This window comes from Choloepus didactylus, chromosome 2 (assembly GCF_015220235.1).
Source record: "Choloepus didactylus isolate mChoDid1 chromosome 2, mChoDid1.pri, whole genome shotgun sequence".
Classification (NCBI taxonomy): Eukaryota; Metazoa; Chordata; class Mammalia; order Pilosa; family Megalonychidae; genus Choloepus; species Choloepus didactylus.
In genome coordinates, this window is record NC_051308.1 from 132,321,730 (window position 1) to 132,339,373 (window position 17,644).

The window sequence follows — 17,644 nt, forward strand, 5'->3', positions numbered from 1 at the left end:
TAAAACATTATACAATGGAATATATTCAGCCATAACAAGACATGAGGTGCTGGTATATGCTACACACAACATGGATGAACCCTGAAGATACCATGTTAAGTGAAATAAGTCAGGCACAAAAGGACAAATTTTGTATGATTTCTTGTATTTAAAATACTTAGAGCAAGCAATATTCATAGAGCCCGAAAGCAGAATAGTGGTTATCAGGGGTGAGGGGTGAAGAGGGAATTGGAAGTTATTGCTAAATGAGTATGAGTTTTGGTTTGGGATGATAAAAATAATCTGGAAATGGATAGTGGTAAAAGCCATGCAGTATTGTCAGTGTACTTAATGTCAAAGAATTGTCCACTTAAAATGGTTAAAATGATACTTATGTTATGTATACTTTACCACAATTAAAAATAAATTAATCATAAAATTAAAAAAAAAATTCTAGAAACCTTATTTTAAATGACCACATGGTCTTAAGATCACATCATTATTGTGAATTAATTTTTTTTATTGGTAGGAACTTAATTTGACCATTTATTTATTTCCTTATGATAAACTCTAAGATGTAGAACATTTTTAAGTTTGTGATAAAGAATGACAAATTATTTTCCCAAAAGCCTGTATCTATTTATACTCCCACTAGCTGTATATGGTAGTTTCCGCTCTATTACTCAGTAACAGCTAGAATGTGGTGATAGATAGACAGATAGACAGACAGACAGACAGATGGATATAGGTAGACAGATTTTTAAAATTTCTTTGTCAATTTGCTAAGTTGCTTTTAATTTGCACTTTTCCAATCATGAATTGTCTCTTATGGAATTACATCATAGATAAGATAAAAATTTTATTAACCACTCTTGCCTTCAGTAGCCAAAATCTATAGACTAAATAGTGAATACCTATTTATTTTTTCTAATGTCAGCTAGAGTTAGACTTGAAATAAAGTCAAGGATTGTCAATTTAACATTCTAGGTGGGAGTAAGCCAAAGGAAGTGTCGGAAAATGCATTCTCAAATATATACAGAATAAAGAAATATGATACTTTATTCAGCTTGCTAAATGTATAGCTCAAAGAACACATTATATCATATCAGATTATATATTTAAGAAATCCCTTCAACATTAAAAATAACACACATACACATGCCAATATATACATACATATGTGTGTATGAGTATATATGCATGCTATAAGAAAGTCATTAAGATAAATAAATGATTAATCCAAGACTATTTCTTTTACCTACATTTCCATCCCCCCAAACTTATGCTTCAGTAGGAATTGTATGAATAACAAATTATTCATAGAAACTCTACCATTTTATACCATTAAATTCTGCTCTCATAGGTGAGGAAGGAAGAAATCTTGTCATATAAACATTCTCACTGGGAAGAATGCAAATGAAACAATCTTCTAACACAGAAAAAATATTTCCCTGAGCAAACTTGTTCATGGAAATATTTTTCTAATAAAGGATATTTTATTACTTTACTTTTTCTTTAAGAAAACCATGACAATGGTGAAACTATTGAAGAACACAATTTTTAAAGACACCAAATACTCACCTTTGATGTTGGAGAAATAAAATAAAGAGCTTTCATTTGTCTGACAGGTTCACGATTCTTATAAATATTCTCCACAACTAACAAAACAAAAGTCATTTATATAAGCACATATTTATATGCTTTAAATCATTTTCAAATAAACTTTACTGTACTTTGCATTTATAACAAATAGGGAAATATATTTACATATACTGGGTTTAACGCTGTCTTCATATGATAAATAAAACATCCTGAAAAATGTATCTTCCCCTAAAGTTAAACCCTGGGATAAGATCATGAGACAAAAAGATAAAACCAGCTAATTCAAAGTCAGGTACCAGCACAGACAATCAACAAGCCATGAAGAAACCAAGAAAATACATTCAAAATTAAAATATGTATTTCTTTAAAAATATATACTACTGTAATAATAGCTAATATGATATCAGATACCAGGCTAGGCACTTTACATGAATTATCTTATTAAACCTCATAATAACCCTATAAGTATTTTACAAATGAGGAAACTGAGGCTTAATAAAGTTAAGTAATTTGTCTAAAGTTACACAGGAAGAAAGTAGAACAGGACATCAGGCAGGATATTCCAGCTTGTATTGCTGAGGAAGTCATGGACATGCTTAGCTGCCATCTCCCAGCCATCTCCCAGTCATCTCCCAGCCCTCATCAGCTCCACTCCTTTTCTCTGTGTGCAGATATTTCAACATGTTTCCATTTCACAGCCCAGGAGAGACTTTAGGTCTAACAGAATGGCCTGACCATACTTGGAACCCCAAACCCAGAACAAGCAGCCCCAGCTACTTAACACGGCAGGAACTATGCACAAAAGTCACTTGATACTTGCTTTTTTGCTCAAAGGCAGGGCCCCCTCCCCCTGGGGTACAAAAACATAACTTTCAGGTAACACAGATTTGTCCCTCCTCTCCGATGCAAAGTGGGGTGCATGGAGCTGCCATCCACAGACCCTAACCCAAGTAGCTGGCCTCCCCAAGGGACTGGTCACAATAGGACCTCTTCCCCTGCTCTTCTGGACCCTTTGTACTTTGTAAGTAATTCTCATTTGTTGAGAATCTGTTGTGCTTGAGCCTGTTTGTCGACGCACACGTAGCAACTAGCTCCACATGTATCTGGCTGACTCCAGAGTCCAAGTTTTTAACTACTACAATGTTATTTAAGAAAATTGCCAATTAACTCGTTTTTAAAACTGCGTATTAATATTTATATTAACTATTTTTTCAACAATAAAATGTCACTAGAATTTAGTCAATTATATTACTGTTGAAATTAGTAGTTTATTAAATGACCTAATATAAAACACAATAAATACAAACCAAATTCTAAATTGTCAAACTATTTAAAGCTATATATTTTTTAAAAACTAATGTAACAAACAAAGAGGACCATCTTTCAAGACGCTTGTTGGTAAAGGGCCTAAACACAATTAACATTAATCTGACATGTAAGGGAGGATACTACTGGACTTGTGTAACAAATATATAAGAATAAGAAAGTTAAAGAACAACCTCAACAAGGCAACTGACTTAGTTTTGGTAGGTGCATATGATCATGTCTCAGAGAAGAAAAAAACTGACTTACAGAGGTTATTCTGAAGATTCACAGAGAAAAGAAAAATGTCAAATTTCATTATTATGATTAGAGTTGTAAACAATAAAACATAACCTCTTCAGAAATACAATTACTAATTAAAATTTCTTAGTACTTCAAATCTTTCCAATCACAACAACAAAGTTTTCATAAGTATTAGTAACACTTACCAGTTATACCCTCTGCTAGAAGATCTGACATTTTGCAACACGCTGCCAAAAGCTTAGTGGTAAATTCATCTAAAAGCATTATCTTGGAACAAATAAAAATTAATATAGTATGAACATCTGATTACCAAGAATTTACAAAAGACAGAATTTTATGCACTAAACTTGACTTATAAAATTTCTTTATACTCAAACTTACATAAAATTAAAATATCAGGATGGTAGGTCAAATAATCTCAAACCATCTTTTATTTTGCATGACCTGGAGACTTATTTTCTCAACATATATATGTATTTTATATTCATATATAGTGTTACCTTTCCATTCCATTATCTAAGTAGGCAAATAGAAATATTTCTACTTTGAAAGCAAAGAGCTTGTTCATTTTAAATACGTTAGGTTTCACATCAAATTTCCTTAAAATTATAAATTGCCACTTATGGAATAATAATAATCATTCCAGGCACTGTTCTAACACTTTACACAGAATAAATCATTTAATACTCACAACTACCATATTAAGTATTACCATCCCCATTTTATAGACAAGAAAAAGAGGCAAAGAGAGGTCAAGCAACTTTCTCAAGGAGCCACAGCTATTAAGTGATGAAGCTAGGATTTGAAGCCAAGCAGACTATTCTCTTATAGAAGTATCATAAAGACAGTACATTGAAGTACACAAAATAAGGGCAAAATATCCATATTCTACCTTCCATTCTCCTTCTTTCTTGCAGTCATCAAACACTGCTGCTTTTATCTCTGGGAGAAAAAAAAAGGAATATATATGAATCTAAATCAACAGCTATAAATATAATAGAATAACTACTCAAATAGTCCAAAACGTCTGAGGAAAAGTTCAATGTGCAAATTTGTTAAACTATATAAAAAGCATATATTTGTTAATAAAAATTCATTCTCTTTACTTTAATACCCAATCTATATGGTACTTTTTATTCTTTCCTTTTTTTTTTAAATGCAATCTCACTGAGATATACTCACACACCATACAATCATCCAAAGTGACTAACTGTCCACAGCATCATCACACAGCTGTGCATTCACCACCACAATCAACCTTCCTAACACCCCCACCACTCCAAAAAACAAAATAAAAAATAAGAATAAAAACAAAAAGCAAAAAAGAACACCTAAAACATCTCCCCCTCCTCCCTCTTCCCCTCACTATCCATCCATCTCCTGTCCCCCCTTTCTCCACTCATCCAAACACACTGGACAAAGGAAGTACAAGCCACAAGGCCTTCACAACCACACAGGCACAAGCTACACAGTTATACGCTTGTCTCCAAGAACCAAGGATACTGGATTGCAGCTCAACAGTTCCAGGTACCCCCCTCCAGCCACTCCAACACTCCAAAAACCAAAAAGGGACATCCATACAATGCACTAGATCAACCTCCAGAAAGACCTCCCAACCCTACCCAAGATCCTCCAGCCACCAAAACCTTACCTTGCCTGATACCATCCCCCTCCATCCAGGAAGGCCCCCTCAATCCCTCGACACTGGGTCCAGGCCCATCCCCGGGAGCCACTCCCCACATAGCCAGAGCGATCTACACCCCTGGGAGTCATGTCCCATGCAAGAGGGAGGGCAGTGAGTGGCTTAGAGACAGGCCACATCTGAGTAACAAAAAATATTCTCTGGGGGCGACTCCCAGGCACAACTACAAGCAGGCCTAGCTTTTCTCCAGCAGCAAAAAGCCTCACAAAGGCAAGCCCCAAAATCCAGGACCCAGCCCACCACAATGGTAGTCCCCAATACTCATGAGAACATCAGGAATTCCCTAGGTGGGAAGTCCAGTGTTTCACATCTTCCCCCAGGCCCTCAAGGGGGCCCTGCAAATACTTTTAACTCTCTGCCCAAATTGCTCTGAGATGCATTGGGACCCCATGCCAACCTGCACAAACCAACCAGATCTCACTCCCATTCAAGGCTCCATGCAATCATGGCGTTTGAACAAACCAACCACCAAGTCAACCCACATAGGGTGCTACAGAAAATATAGACCTTGTACCAAAGAAACATCTCTTCCCTTGGTCTCTGTGCCAGTTTGGATACATTATGTCCCCCAAGAAAAAGCCATGATCTTTTAATCCAATCTTGTGGGATACTGGGATTAGGTCGTTTCCATGGAGATGTGACCCACCCAACTGTGAGTGACACCTTTGATTAGGGTGTGACCTCTTGATTGAATGTTTCCATGAAAGTGTGGCCCTGCCCATTCAGCCTGGGTCTTGATTAGTTTACCTGAACACTATAAGAGCTCAGACAGAAGGAGCTTGGAGAGCTGCAGCCGAGATAGACCTTTTGAAGACGGCCGTTGAAAGCTGACACTGACATTTTGGAGAATGTCATTTTGAAATGCAACCTGGGAGCAAGCGGATGGCAGCCAAGTGCCTTCTCAGCTAACAGAGGTTTTCTAGACGCCATCGGTATCCTTCAGTGAAGGTACCCTACTGTTGATGCCTTTGTTTGGATACTTGCATGGCCATAAGACTGTAGCTTTGTAACCAAATAAACCCCCTTTATAAAAGCCAATCCGTTTCTGGCATTTTGCTTAACAGCAGCATTAGCAAACTGGAACAGTCTCACACAGAAGCTAAGGCCCTAAATATACAGTATATTTAAGCTGTAATACGTTTTAAACTTTAAGAATAAGAGCATTGTAAAAATGGCTAATATATTTAAGTAAATGAACATATCTAAAAAATCTTCCTGAAAGCATTATCTATTCTAATTTTTCCTATTCTACTTAAATCCCAAGTAAACAGGAGGAAAATAAAAGCAGAAAATCCATATCAAGACAAAGAAGATCCCTAACTATTTCATTGCTAAATTGCATGTGACATCAAATCTGGATATTTTTCATCCTCCTTTACCATATTAAGATTTTCAACAATATATATCATAGCATAACCATTCAGTCTTGATTTATAATAAAGATTATTGATATGTTCCATGCAATGATTTTCAAAATTAATCTAAATATATTTTAAAAATCAATTTGTTAATTTACAAAACCTTTCCTTAGTATTAAATAGAACACACCTATTTCACTTTATAACAAGATAGCTTTCCACATTTAGTATGCTTTAATTTTCAATTAATTTTTAAAACTGTAGTAATAGTTCAGAATACATAAGATATATTTAAAATGCAAATTATAGTAACTCCCAACTTCCATTAATTCCTGGCAATGAGATTCTTACATAATTCACTTAAATTTTTCTATTTCTTCATTTATATTTGTCTTAAGTTATTACTTTCAGAAATTTACTATCAAGGTTTTGGCTTCTTGTTAAAAAATGAGATCATCTAGTAGAGGGTGTAATTAATAAAGGTTACTAATTAGAATTAAAACACAATTCATAAGAATTGTGATCAGGAAGGTATACTGTAATTAAGGTCTGAAAGTGTTAAATTTAGTTAAGGTGTTTATATTTTGGTTTCCAGGAGGATAATAATGTTATATAATAATTATGGTAAATGTCTGTAGTACTTAACATAATTTAAACCTAGAGCATTGGCTTCTCATACCCTACAGGCAAAAATGAAGGATATTCTCACAGACAACTCAGAAACTGAAATATTAAGCTACTTTCCTTTTTAAACTAGCTTCATCCCCACATACCTCAAACAAGCTGAAAACTGAAGACATTTTCCTGTTTTTATTGGATGTATTTGTGTCCTTCTCTTAAGAACTAAACGCTCACGGAATTCACGATATAGCAGACTGAAGAGCTGCCTATGCAGAACCCACCTCAGTCTTCAAACCTTAGAAGGGTCCAATTATGGTAGAAACTGTATGCTGTCCAATATGGTACTATCCAACACCGTACAGACTAGCTACAAATCAGACACTTGAAATGTGGCTAATCTGAATTCAGATATGCTACAAATACAAAAGACACACAAGATTCTGAAGACAGTATGACAAAAAGGAATGTAAACTTTCTTATTTTTATATCATGCACATGTTTAAGTGACAGCATTTAGATATATTGGGTGAAATAAAATATATTATTAAAATTAATCTCACATGTTTCTTTTTACTTTTTTTAAATGTGACTACCAGAAAATTTTTAATTACATATATGGCTCACATTATATTTCTATTAGATAGTCCTGTCTTAGAATCTGAAGATGCTTACAGAGTCACAGTGTTAGCATTTTAAAAATAAATGCAGAAGAAAGAACTAGAAAAAAAGAACAACTCTTGTTTTGTAGACAGAGAGATTCGAGGCATCCATGAAAAGTGAGTCACAGGAAGGTATGTTTGGAGAGGAGTCAAAGAAAATCAAATCAACATAATATTGCTGAACTAAAACAATACTTCCTCTAAATACTAATGAAACATATTTGACCATTTCTCCAGTACCCTAAATATAGCTTTCAACAGGTCTTACAGTCTACCTCTCCTTGACCTTATTCAATTACATAATACAAGTTTAAGTACGCACACGTGAAAAGATGAGATTCCCTAAAAATTACTCTAGCTTCTTCATTTCCATGAATTTTATTATCACTGTCTTAGTCTCAGGCTATTTCCTCCTTCCCACAATCCAATCATTAGGCAACAGTGATTGTTCATTCTGGTATCTAGCCATTATTTTTCACTGCCACTTTCACCAACATTGCCTTGATTCTCATGATTTCTCACTGAATTGCTGTAATATTCTCCTAATTGGATTTCCTATTCTCCACCTCCAAGCCCTCTGTCTTTTCAATCCATTTTTTCACACTGCTGTCACAGTCATTTTCCTGAAATACAATCCTTTGTTTATATTAACATCCACCTTAAAATTCCCTCAATTGCTAACTTGTGACTAAAGAATAAAATCTAAACTTTGCTATTCAACATCCTCCACAGATTGCTTCTACCTAATCCATAATTTGATTTCCTGCAGTCCAAATGCTCCCCAAATAATGACCTATTAATACCTACTACCCTATCTTTGCTCCCCTAATAAGTGCAAAAAAGGAAATATATTTACCGTAATGCCAAAGAGGAAGTGAAAACATTGAAGGGAGAAATGAAAATAGAACCAACAAAGTAGCATCAGCATACAGAAGGGAGACTTGCACAACTATTTTAAATCACAGAGAAATTATTACTAAACGTGGTAACAATGCAAGAAAAACTGATTTGTCTGGAAAATAGGAAACCATCTATGAGTAACAGAATTCCTAAGGAAACAAAAAAAGTCTAGTGATGTGGAAATCATGATCAAGGGACTAAGAGGGAAAACATATACCAACACTAAAAGATAATCTTAGTACGAACCTGGAAAAGGTACTCTCATTTCTTCTATCTGTTCTGCCCCATCCAAAGCCATGGCTTTCATGACACCTATATGTTGTACTCTCAACCAAGATCTCTAATTCAGCTTCTTTTTCTGAGATTCGTAACTACATACTTCCAACTGCTTACTGGACACCTCTACTTGCACTTAAAACTCACCATGCCCTAAACCTACACTATTTTTTCCCCTCCAAACCTGTTTCCTACAACAGTAAACAGCAACAACCACTACCTAGTTTCCTAGACCTGAATCCTAGCCTAGGATTACTCTTTCCTCAGCTCAAGTCCTACTGATTCTACCTCTTAAATCTCTCTCCTATTCTCATTTATCTTCTCTTCTTGATCTCCTTTGCTGGAGATCTTGTTCAGTCTTCTTTCCTGGATCAAAACAATAACCTAACTAGACTCTTTGTCCCCCACATGCACACCCACCCCTTCCATCTAACTGCTGAGTTTTGTTTTTAATAATAAAATTGTTACAAAACTGGAATCAGTATAGTCACATTACTGTGTTACTTGCTTTTTTCACTACATATGTATCATGGATACCCTTCATATGCAGTACAGACATAAAAATGTATAACTCATTCCTCTTAATAATTACATAATATTCCTCAGTATATGCAATAATTTATTCAACTATTCTCCTATATGATGAGCAGTCATCCCGTTTCCAATTTTGCCACTATAATTTTTTTTTCAAGCATAAAAGAGTATTTATTGGGTCTCCTGAACAGAAGTTCCAAAAGGCAGAAAGGGCTTCAGGCATGGCTGCGTCCAGCAGCCCCAAGTTGGTTATGAGAGCTCTGTCTTCCTCTTTTTCTATTTCTGAGCTCTGCTTTCCTACTTTACTTTACTTTATTTTCCCCGCATTTTTCTACTCATCCATCTATACACTGAACAAAGGGGAGTGTGGTCCATATGGCTTTCCCAATCACATTGTCACCCTTCATAAGCATTTTTATACAATTGTCTTCAAGATTCATGGGTTCTGGGTTATAGTTTGATAGTTTCAGGTATTTACTGCCAGCTATTCCAATTCATTAGAAACTAAAAAGGTTGTCTATATTGTGCGTAAGAGTGCCCAACAGAGTGACCTCTTGGCTCATTTCGGAATCTCTCTGCCACTGAAGCTTATTTCATTTCCTTTCACATCCCCCTTTTGGTCAAGAAGATGTTCTCCATCCCACAATGCCGAGTCTAGATTCCTCCCTGGGAGTCATATTTCATGTTGCAAGGGAGATTTAATCCCCTGGGTGTCAGATCCCATGTAGGGGGGAGGGGAGTGATTTTACCTGCCAAGTTTTTGCCACTACAAGTTTGCAATAAAGATGCTTATACATATATCTTTATCATTACTTTCATTTTTACAGCAGAGATTCCCTCAAGTGAAACTGCTTTAATCAAAAGATATATCTATTGTATTTTAATAGACATTACCCAATGCTTTCCCAATAGTTTATAACAATGTACATTCCCATCAGCAAGCCTCCCAACTACTGCATGATATAAATCACCCTGATTTTGTCAATTAAATGGATTAAAAAGGGTAACCTGTCTTGATGTGCATTTCCCTGATTACTAGCCAGCCAAAAAACAGTTCACTGGTCATTTGAATGTTCTGGTCTGCAAACTGCCTGTTTATAGTCTTTGCTCATTTTTCTATTAGGTCATTTATCTTTTCCATATCAATTTGTAGGTGTTCTTTCTACATTAAGCATTTTCTCTCATAGTGTGTTCAGTATTTTCTTTATGTCTATAGTTCCTCTCTTGATTTTGTTCATGGTGTCTTCTACCACACAGGAATTTTATTTAATAAAACCTTCTCTTTTATGCCATCTGGGATTCCAATTAATTTTTAAAAGTCTAACCCATATTATCCTATATTTCCTCCATATTTTTATTTTTACTTTTGATTTTTGTTTCAGTTTGCTAGGTTGCTGAAAGTAATATACCATATAATGGGTTGGCTTTTAACAATGGGAATTTATTAGCTTACAAGCTCACAGTTTTGAGACCGTGAAAATGTCCAAATCAAGGCATCATCAAGACGAAGCTTTCTCCCTGAAGATCAGCTACAGGGGATCCTAGACTCCTCTGTCACATGGCAAGCACATGGCAGCGCCTACCAGTCTCTCCCTTCTCTTCAGGGTTTCCTGGCTTTCAGATTCTTGCTTCTGTGGCTTTTTTTCTTAATCTGAATTTCATTATCTTATAAAGGACTCCAGTAAAAGGATTAAGACCCATCCTGAATGAGGTGCAACACACCTTAATTGGAATAGCCTCATCAAAAGATCCTACTTACAATAGATCCACACCCACAGGATTGGATTACCTTTAAGAACATGCTTTTCTGGGATACATACAGTTTCAAACCACTATAACATTTTAGATCTTTAATATATATGGGCTTTAAGTTGCTAGAGACAGACTAAGATCATGCCTAAATAAATGAAAGAGCAAAAAGCTTTGAAATATGAATACAGATTTGTACAGTGTCATTAAGCAATAAAAACCTAATAATATTAAATATTTGTGACCCAAAGAAAATTACATAAAGAAAGCTGTGTCATAAAAGAAAACTATCAGAACTGCAGGTAAAATTAAAGAAAATATAAGAAGTTGAAGATCTAAAAATGGAATCATGGAGTATTTGAGCTGAAAAAAAGGTCAAAGAAAATGTTGTCCAAACCCCTCATTGTTTAGGTTAGGAAACTGAAGTACAACCTGGACAGGACACCAAGTTTTCCAACTATTAATCTACTGTGGAGAAATAATAAACCAGACTTTTTAAAAAAAGGCACAAAGACAATGTGCTTGAAAATCAAATAGCCAAAAGTTAAAAAACAGACTTACAGGCCACAAAGGAATTTACATCCTCAGAAAATTAAAACATGTTATTAAACCCCTAATTATGATTCCAATAGACTTTGCCTATCTCTGGCCCAGGTTCTTTGGAGAACAAGTAAGAATCTCTATAAAGATAAACCCAGGGACCTGCGGCAGGAGGCAAAAGCAATAATCATCATTAGTCAGTTGAATAAAAATAGACTGAACTGGGCATGGGAAAGACAACTTAGAGCTCTCAAGGTATATTTAAAAATTGTATCAGAGTAGAACATATGAAAACTGAGGACCACTATATGACCTACTAAATATATAGAAAAGCAAATATTAGAGCAATTATTTCTAGCTAGGAATTTAGTAAATTCTGTATTTATTCTTACAGAAAATGCCTTATGGGAAGGGTCTAAAGGATTTCAATCTTAAATATAAGAGTGCAAAGGTAAAAAGTCACCATTACAAAACTATTCTATGGCAATTTGGATAATGGGTACTCTGAGGGAAAGGGTGGGGTTTGAAATGGGAAGGGGCATAGGATACTGGGAACGTTGTATATCTTGATCTGGGTGGTAGTTACATGGGTAAAAAATTTATCCAGCTGTATATTCAGCATTAGTGCACTTTACACTACTACTATACTTAATGAAGGAACCTTGGAGTCATTTCCTTTCAAAATAGCAACAAGAAAAGGACTTCCTTTTCAGCATTGTTTAATAGAGTGTCAAAAATGCTGGTGACTGCTATCTGAGGAAGGAAAAGAATTTAAAATTTTTAATGGTTCCACACTGCCCAGAGAATGTCTAAACTCTTTAGCATAGCATTCAGGACTGAATAGACTGGCTTCAACCTACTTTTCAGTCTTATGTCCCTCCATTCTTTGTAACAAATATCCTGTACTCAATCAAAAGGAATTGTTCCCCCTTCCATAAATAATCACATATTTTGTTACCTTTACCCCATGGCTCAGATTTTCCCTCTGCCTGGCAAAATCCTACCACCTTCCAAGAATTATCTTTAATGTCACCTCTTCAGTGTCTTCCCTAATCCACAACCGGAGAGAAAATAATTCCTTCTTCCCCTCTTCTCCTCCCATAAAATTTTTTCATGCTGTTTATATAGCACTTAGTACTTATATTTCTGTCTTCCTCCCACTGGACTGTGAATTCCAGGAGGTAAAGGAATATCCAGGAGGTAAAGAATAGTGTGTAGCACAGGGTAGGTACTCAATAAATACTTATTTAAACGGATAAATGACTTGGCAAATATCAAAAATTTTGCACAACAAAATAAACTTAGGGGAAGCAACCAGAATGAAAAAAGGTATAAAACAAAGATAAGTGACAAATCAAACAAATATGATTCTACACATGCTTGTATTTATGTAGAAAACTTCTAGAAGGATTTAAGAGGACAACAGTTGTCTCTGGAGCAGGAGGCTAGGGGTGGTTGGGAAGTACATTAATTTTATTTTATAATCTATTGTGCTATCAATGTCTTTTTGCCATATTAAAGTATCCTGAAAGCAATTAATTAAAAGTGGGAATTCCAAAGATTCTGAAAGAGTATGGAAAATGTTGAGTTAATGTTAGGTGTTTAAAAAAAAAAAAAAAAAGGAAGTCACAGAATAGCAAATAAAAACATATCTGGATCTGGACATGAACTAGCAGGAAATACATGAAAAGGGACTGCTTATGATTCAATATAATTCAGTATAAGAATGGACTCAAACACATTCTGATGACTTCTATTTAAAAGCATTTGTAATTTTACCCAGGTTCATTTTCTCTGAAGTTTCCTTCTAAATAATCAATAGATATGAATTACAGACATTATATTAGACTACTGTTTTAGACAAGAGAGAAAATAGATGAATAACATCATGAATCATAGCAACAGAAATGCCATGGGTGGTTTGTACTTGCTTTATGGTTGATTTGGTTACTGTTGTTTTGCTGTGTTAATTTTTAAAATAAGCATCATCAAATTTTTATCTAAAATCTTTTATCAGTGATATCATTTTTGCTAGTATACACTTGGTAGCAAAAAAGTGGTAAATGAGGAATTTCAAGCACTAGAAACCGTCAATGATTTTAAGCACAGGAATTAGTTTTATAAACAATGTAGCCTTTTGTATTCAAAATATTAAATTTTTTAAGAAGGTTTTAAGGTAGTCAGTAAAGGCCAATTCTTTCTCATGTTTAGGTCTCAGCTCAAATGTCACCTACTCAGAGAAACCCTTCCTGAGCTACTTACCTAAAGCAGGCCATCTCTCTTTGGTATGACAAAGTGAAATAATCATATTTATTCTTTGTTTACTTGTTTATTTTCTATTTTTCCCCACTTGAATGCAAGCTGGGAACTTATCTTCCTTCTATTGCTGTATTCCCACAGGAATCTAGTATCTATTGATTAAATGAGTAAATTTAGGTAACAAAAAAATATAAAAGACATAATAAAACTGAGTCATTCGTTGTTTTTTTTTTTTTAACGAAAGTGCTTTAATTCAACCAACCAAATAAGGAACCCGGTTCAGACGCAGAAGGTAACAGAAGGCAACAGTTGGCAACTTTCTGCTCAAACGCCCTCCACAACAGTCTTGAGAACCTGAAAATAACTGGATCACCAGGGTGACCTTCTCCTGGTAACCAAGAATTGGCAAAGCCAACGCAACCAGGAAGTTCACTGCTCTGAGACCCTGGGATGCACTTGGCTGTTGTGGGGAAATCAGTACAGGAGGAAAGAAAACCCGCTCAGCAGCAGCAGGAAGGTGCCCAGCAATGCCATGGCACTGGCACTCCCAACTTCCTGAGTGTCTGGCTTGAAGGGCAAGTCAAAAGAAGGTGGAAAGGAGATTCCCTCTTCCTTCATCACCGACAAGTAATTCCACACCACGGTGGCTGAGGTGCAGATGCCAGCGGCTAAGTACAGAATCCCCGAGGCCATGAATGGGACGTGGATGGCGTTCCTCTGAAGAATTCCCATGTGAGCGTTCCTAAGGGCAAAGATGAAGGAGACTCTCCCCAGGAGCCCTAGAAGGCTGGCGACCAGCAGGAGCTTTTGAGCCACACGGATGTCAAGAGGGAGGAAGGATTCGTGGAAGGTGTAAAGGTAACAAAACGGGAATCTGATGTCGTGGCGGTAGATGCAGACTCGCCACACGCCCATGCGGGCCAGGCAGGAGGGGAAGAGCGGGTTGTCAACGTGCCACACTTGCCACTCCGCTTTGCCCATGGAGGTGGCGCACAGGAGCCAGCCCACGGTGGCAACAGCAAAGAACATCATTTGACGGTGGGTGCTACCGAGGGGCAAGATCACAGGCGCAGCGTGCTCAGAGGACGGTTCAGAAGCTGAGAAATCCAGTCTGGAGGAGTCAGCAGCTCCACGATTCCTCCCCAGAGTCTGCAGCATTCTGATCTGGGCTGCCGGGTTCTGTGGCTTCTAACTCTGGCTCAACTGCCATGGGGATGGCTTCTCCTTCCGCTTCCGGTTCCACCCACTTCCGGTTCCACCCGCTTCTGGTTCCATCCACTTCCCACTTATGCCCACTCCCCCACCCCCACCAACGCCGCCTGGTGACTTTCTCTCTGAGGACGTCTGAATTTCTATTGGGTATAAAGGCCTCCAATAATCCAGATTAAAAGCCACCCTCATTGACCAGAGCCACACCTTACCTAAAATAACATCTTCAAGACGACGTAATTGCACTGGGTTCCTGCCCCAGGTATGTAGAGTGAGAGTCAGAATGCGTATAATGGTCTGATGATCCAGGAATCCACAACCAGGGAATTAGCAAGTGCATGTGGCTTTCTCAGAAGCACTAGTCAAAATTTGACTCCCGAGTTTGTTTCCTTCAGCTTAAATACCTATCGATTACTAGAGCATTGGCTTAATATTTTTCTTTTATCTAACTGAGTGAACAACTACTTTGACTAGAATCAGCTAATTTTTTTTCTAGCATTCTCTAGGCACACTCTTAAAAATTGTTTTGACTGGAATAGATGCTATTTGTGTTGCCTCATTTGTAGTGGAGAATGTTATGTTAACTTCAGAGTCACGCTAAACAGGAACGTCCTGGGGCACATATTAAAGTTTTCACCTTCTCCCGGTTAAGCACCAAGGAGTTGGAAGGTGTTGACTTTGAGTTGCGCCTAAAGAGGAAAATATGCATACAGTCCGGCTGATTGGTTTATTTAATTTTTTATGTAAAACAGTGCTGCCACTTAGATTTTATTTTATGGGGAACACTGACATTTCGGATCAGTAATCCTTGAAATTTCTTTAACCCTTCCCAAATGAATCCCAGATTGAACAGAAAGTTATTGTTGATTTTTCTTCTGTTGTTACTAAAACGAAAGGTATGCTCTAAAATGTAAATTTACATGGGATGGAAAAAAGAAAAGTCACTATAACAACTCAGGGCTGGTTGATTGTGATGCAATAAGAAGGCCCAAGAAAAGAAAAATTGCGTACTTCTTTCAGAAGAAGAAAATCATCTTGAAAAACACCATTACTATTTAAAATACCACTTAACAATGCCTAATTGCTTGGAAATGTATTCTTTCTGAATGTGTCTTATTGGCTTTGCAAATGAACTTAAATTTATAAATTGGCTCTGCAATCAACGAACTTGAAGGTGAAGTCATAAGGAACCTCGTGGTAGCACTTGCTTATAAATCCTATTTCCAGCCAGCAAAGCTGTTAGGTCATTCAGGAATTCACACAAATGCAGCGAGTCATGGTTTAAGTAGAGAATTTAAAGTTTATTAGAGGAAGCAAGCAGAAGAAAGCAGGTGGGAGCCATCAGAAAAGAAAGGAAGGAAAAATGGCTCTGGCCCTGTATCTGAGAGCAGCATTTTTCAAAGGAAAAACCCACGTTGGGTATTGGGGGGGAAGGTCCTGCTGAGTGTGTTCTGGGCCTCGACTGGGTGAGTGCTTATCAGTTTCTGCTGACTGGTTACTAGGGTTTTAACACACTACTCTTCTTTGATGTGCACTATATTATCTATGTGGAGGAAGCAGGCCTTTTGGCTTGTTTGCAGTCATTCATCTTTATGGGGATATCTGATCTTGCCTTGTCTGCCCCCTGGAGTCTAGGTGCCACTGTGACTGGGATTCCTAAAACAGCCTTCAACCCTTAGTTTATGGCATACCTGGTATTTATGAGATAGGCAGCAGGGCCTGTGGATCAGACATTCCTTCTATATGTTAGACTTTTTCTGGGGCCTGACATTCCTGCCTTTTATTTTTAATAAAAAATTGGTATGGGTTTGGGTAGAATTTTGGGTTAATGCTTTAACTTAGCTCGAAGCAACCTTTATAAGGGAAAAGGGACGTCGCAGTTGTCTCTTAGCTGCTTCCGGCTGGGTTTGGACGGAGTTGGGGCAGAGTTGCTTTGAACTAAGTTTCAGCATTATTAGATTGATGTTTGGATATTTTCTGCTGGAACCAGCTGGTAGTGAAGCTTTTGCTGCAGCAGGAGCAGATTTTCAATTTCTCGTTGTGGCAGGAGTATGTTTTCGGAGTTTTGCTGGTTAGTCACGGCTGCTACTGACAAAGCACAGGGTAAGTTCCAACCGTAAAGCTACCTCAACTCAGACGCGTTCAGCGCCTGCCTGCAGCAGTCAATTTTTACCTGGACTTCCGAGTCCCAGTATTCTAGGAAAAATCTCTGGGTAATTGAGGGGAGCTTTACAGCCCACAAGACATGGATTAGGGCATTTGAAAACATGGTTTTAAATAGTTATGCTTGCCTGACCTCTCATTAAATAGAGAAATAAGTTTTCTTTTTGTTAGGGGAGAGGGAAATTTTTAAGTAAGTGACTTGTGGCTTAGAAAGTTGTTTTTTATTTTTGGAAACTATATCCTTTTTGTTGGAGGGAGTTAAGGCTAGGGCAGCTGCACAGTAGGAGGTCATTCACACATTGAAGCAGTTCACTGGGATGTAAATTTAGTGTTTGTAAATCAGAGGCTAGACATTGTTAGGGATGGGATAGGTTTGTTGATAGTAAAACAGCAGCAGACAGTAATTGAGGAGTTCTTGCCTTATTCATTTATCCTCCGGTTATGCCAGGTGTGCACGCTTTAGGTTTGTGCTGCAGGGAGACGGGGGAGGGGAACATAGGCAGCCAGCAGGCTGCGCGCGGGTGGGG

The 17,644-nt window shown here is 37.1% G+C and overlaps 2 protein-coding genes across 2 annotated transcripts in view; both read right to left on the reverse strand.

Moving 5' to 3' along the window:
- The window catches only part of STXBP3 (syntaxin binding protein 3), a 107,449-nt gene that overhangs the window by 82,776 nt on the left and 7,029 nt on the right, over positions 1 to 17,644 (reverse strand). Inside the window, exons 2-4 of the mRNA XM_037826481.1 lie at positions 4,040 to 4,089; positions 3,333 to 3,414; positions 1,561 to 1,637 (exon numbers count right to left, since the gene is read on the reverse strand). Of these exons, the coding sequence (XP_037682409.1) occupies positions 1,561 to 1,637; positions 3,333 to 3,414; positions 4,040 to 4,089 (209 nt within the window). The remainder of the gene's footprint in view (positions 1 to 1,560; positions 1,638 to 3,332; positions 3,415 to 4,039; positions 4,090 to 17,644) is intronic.
- Positions 13,032 to 16,341, reverse strand: LOC119526930 (claudin-34-like). The gene has a single exon (XM_037826482.1). The coding sequence runs from the start codon at positions 14,901 to 14,903 to the stop codon at positions 14,220 to 14,222; it is 684 nt and encodes a 227-aa protein (XP_037682410.1). The 5' UTR covers positions 14,904 to 16,341; the 3' UTR covers positions 13,032 to 14,219.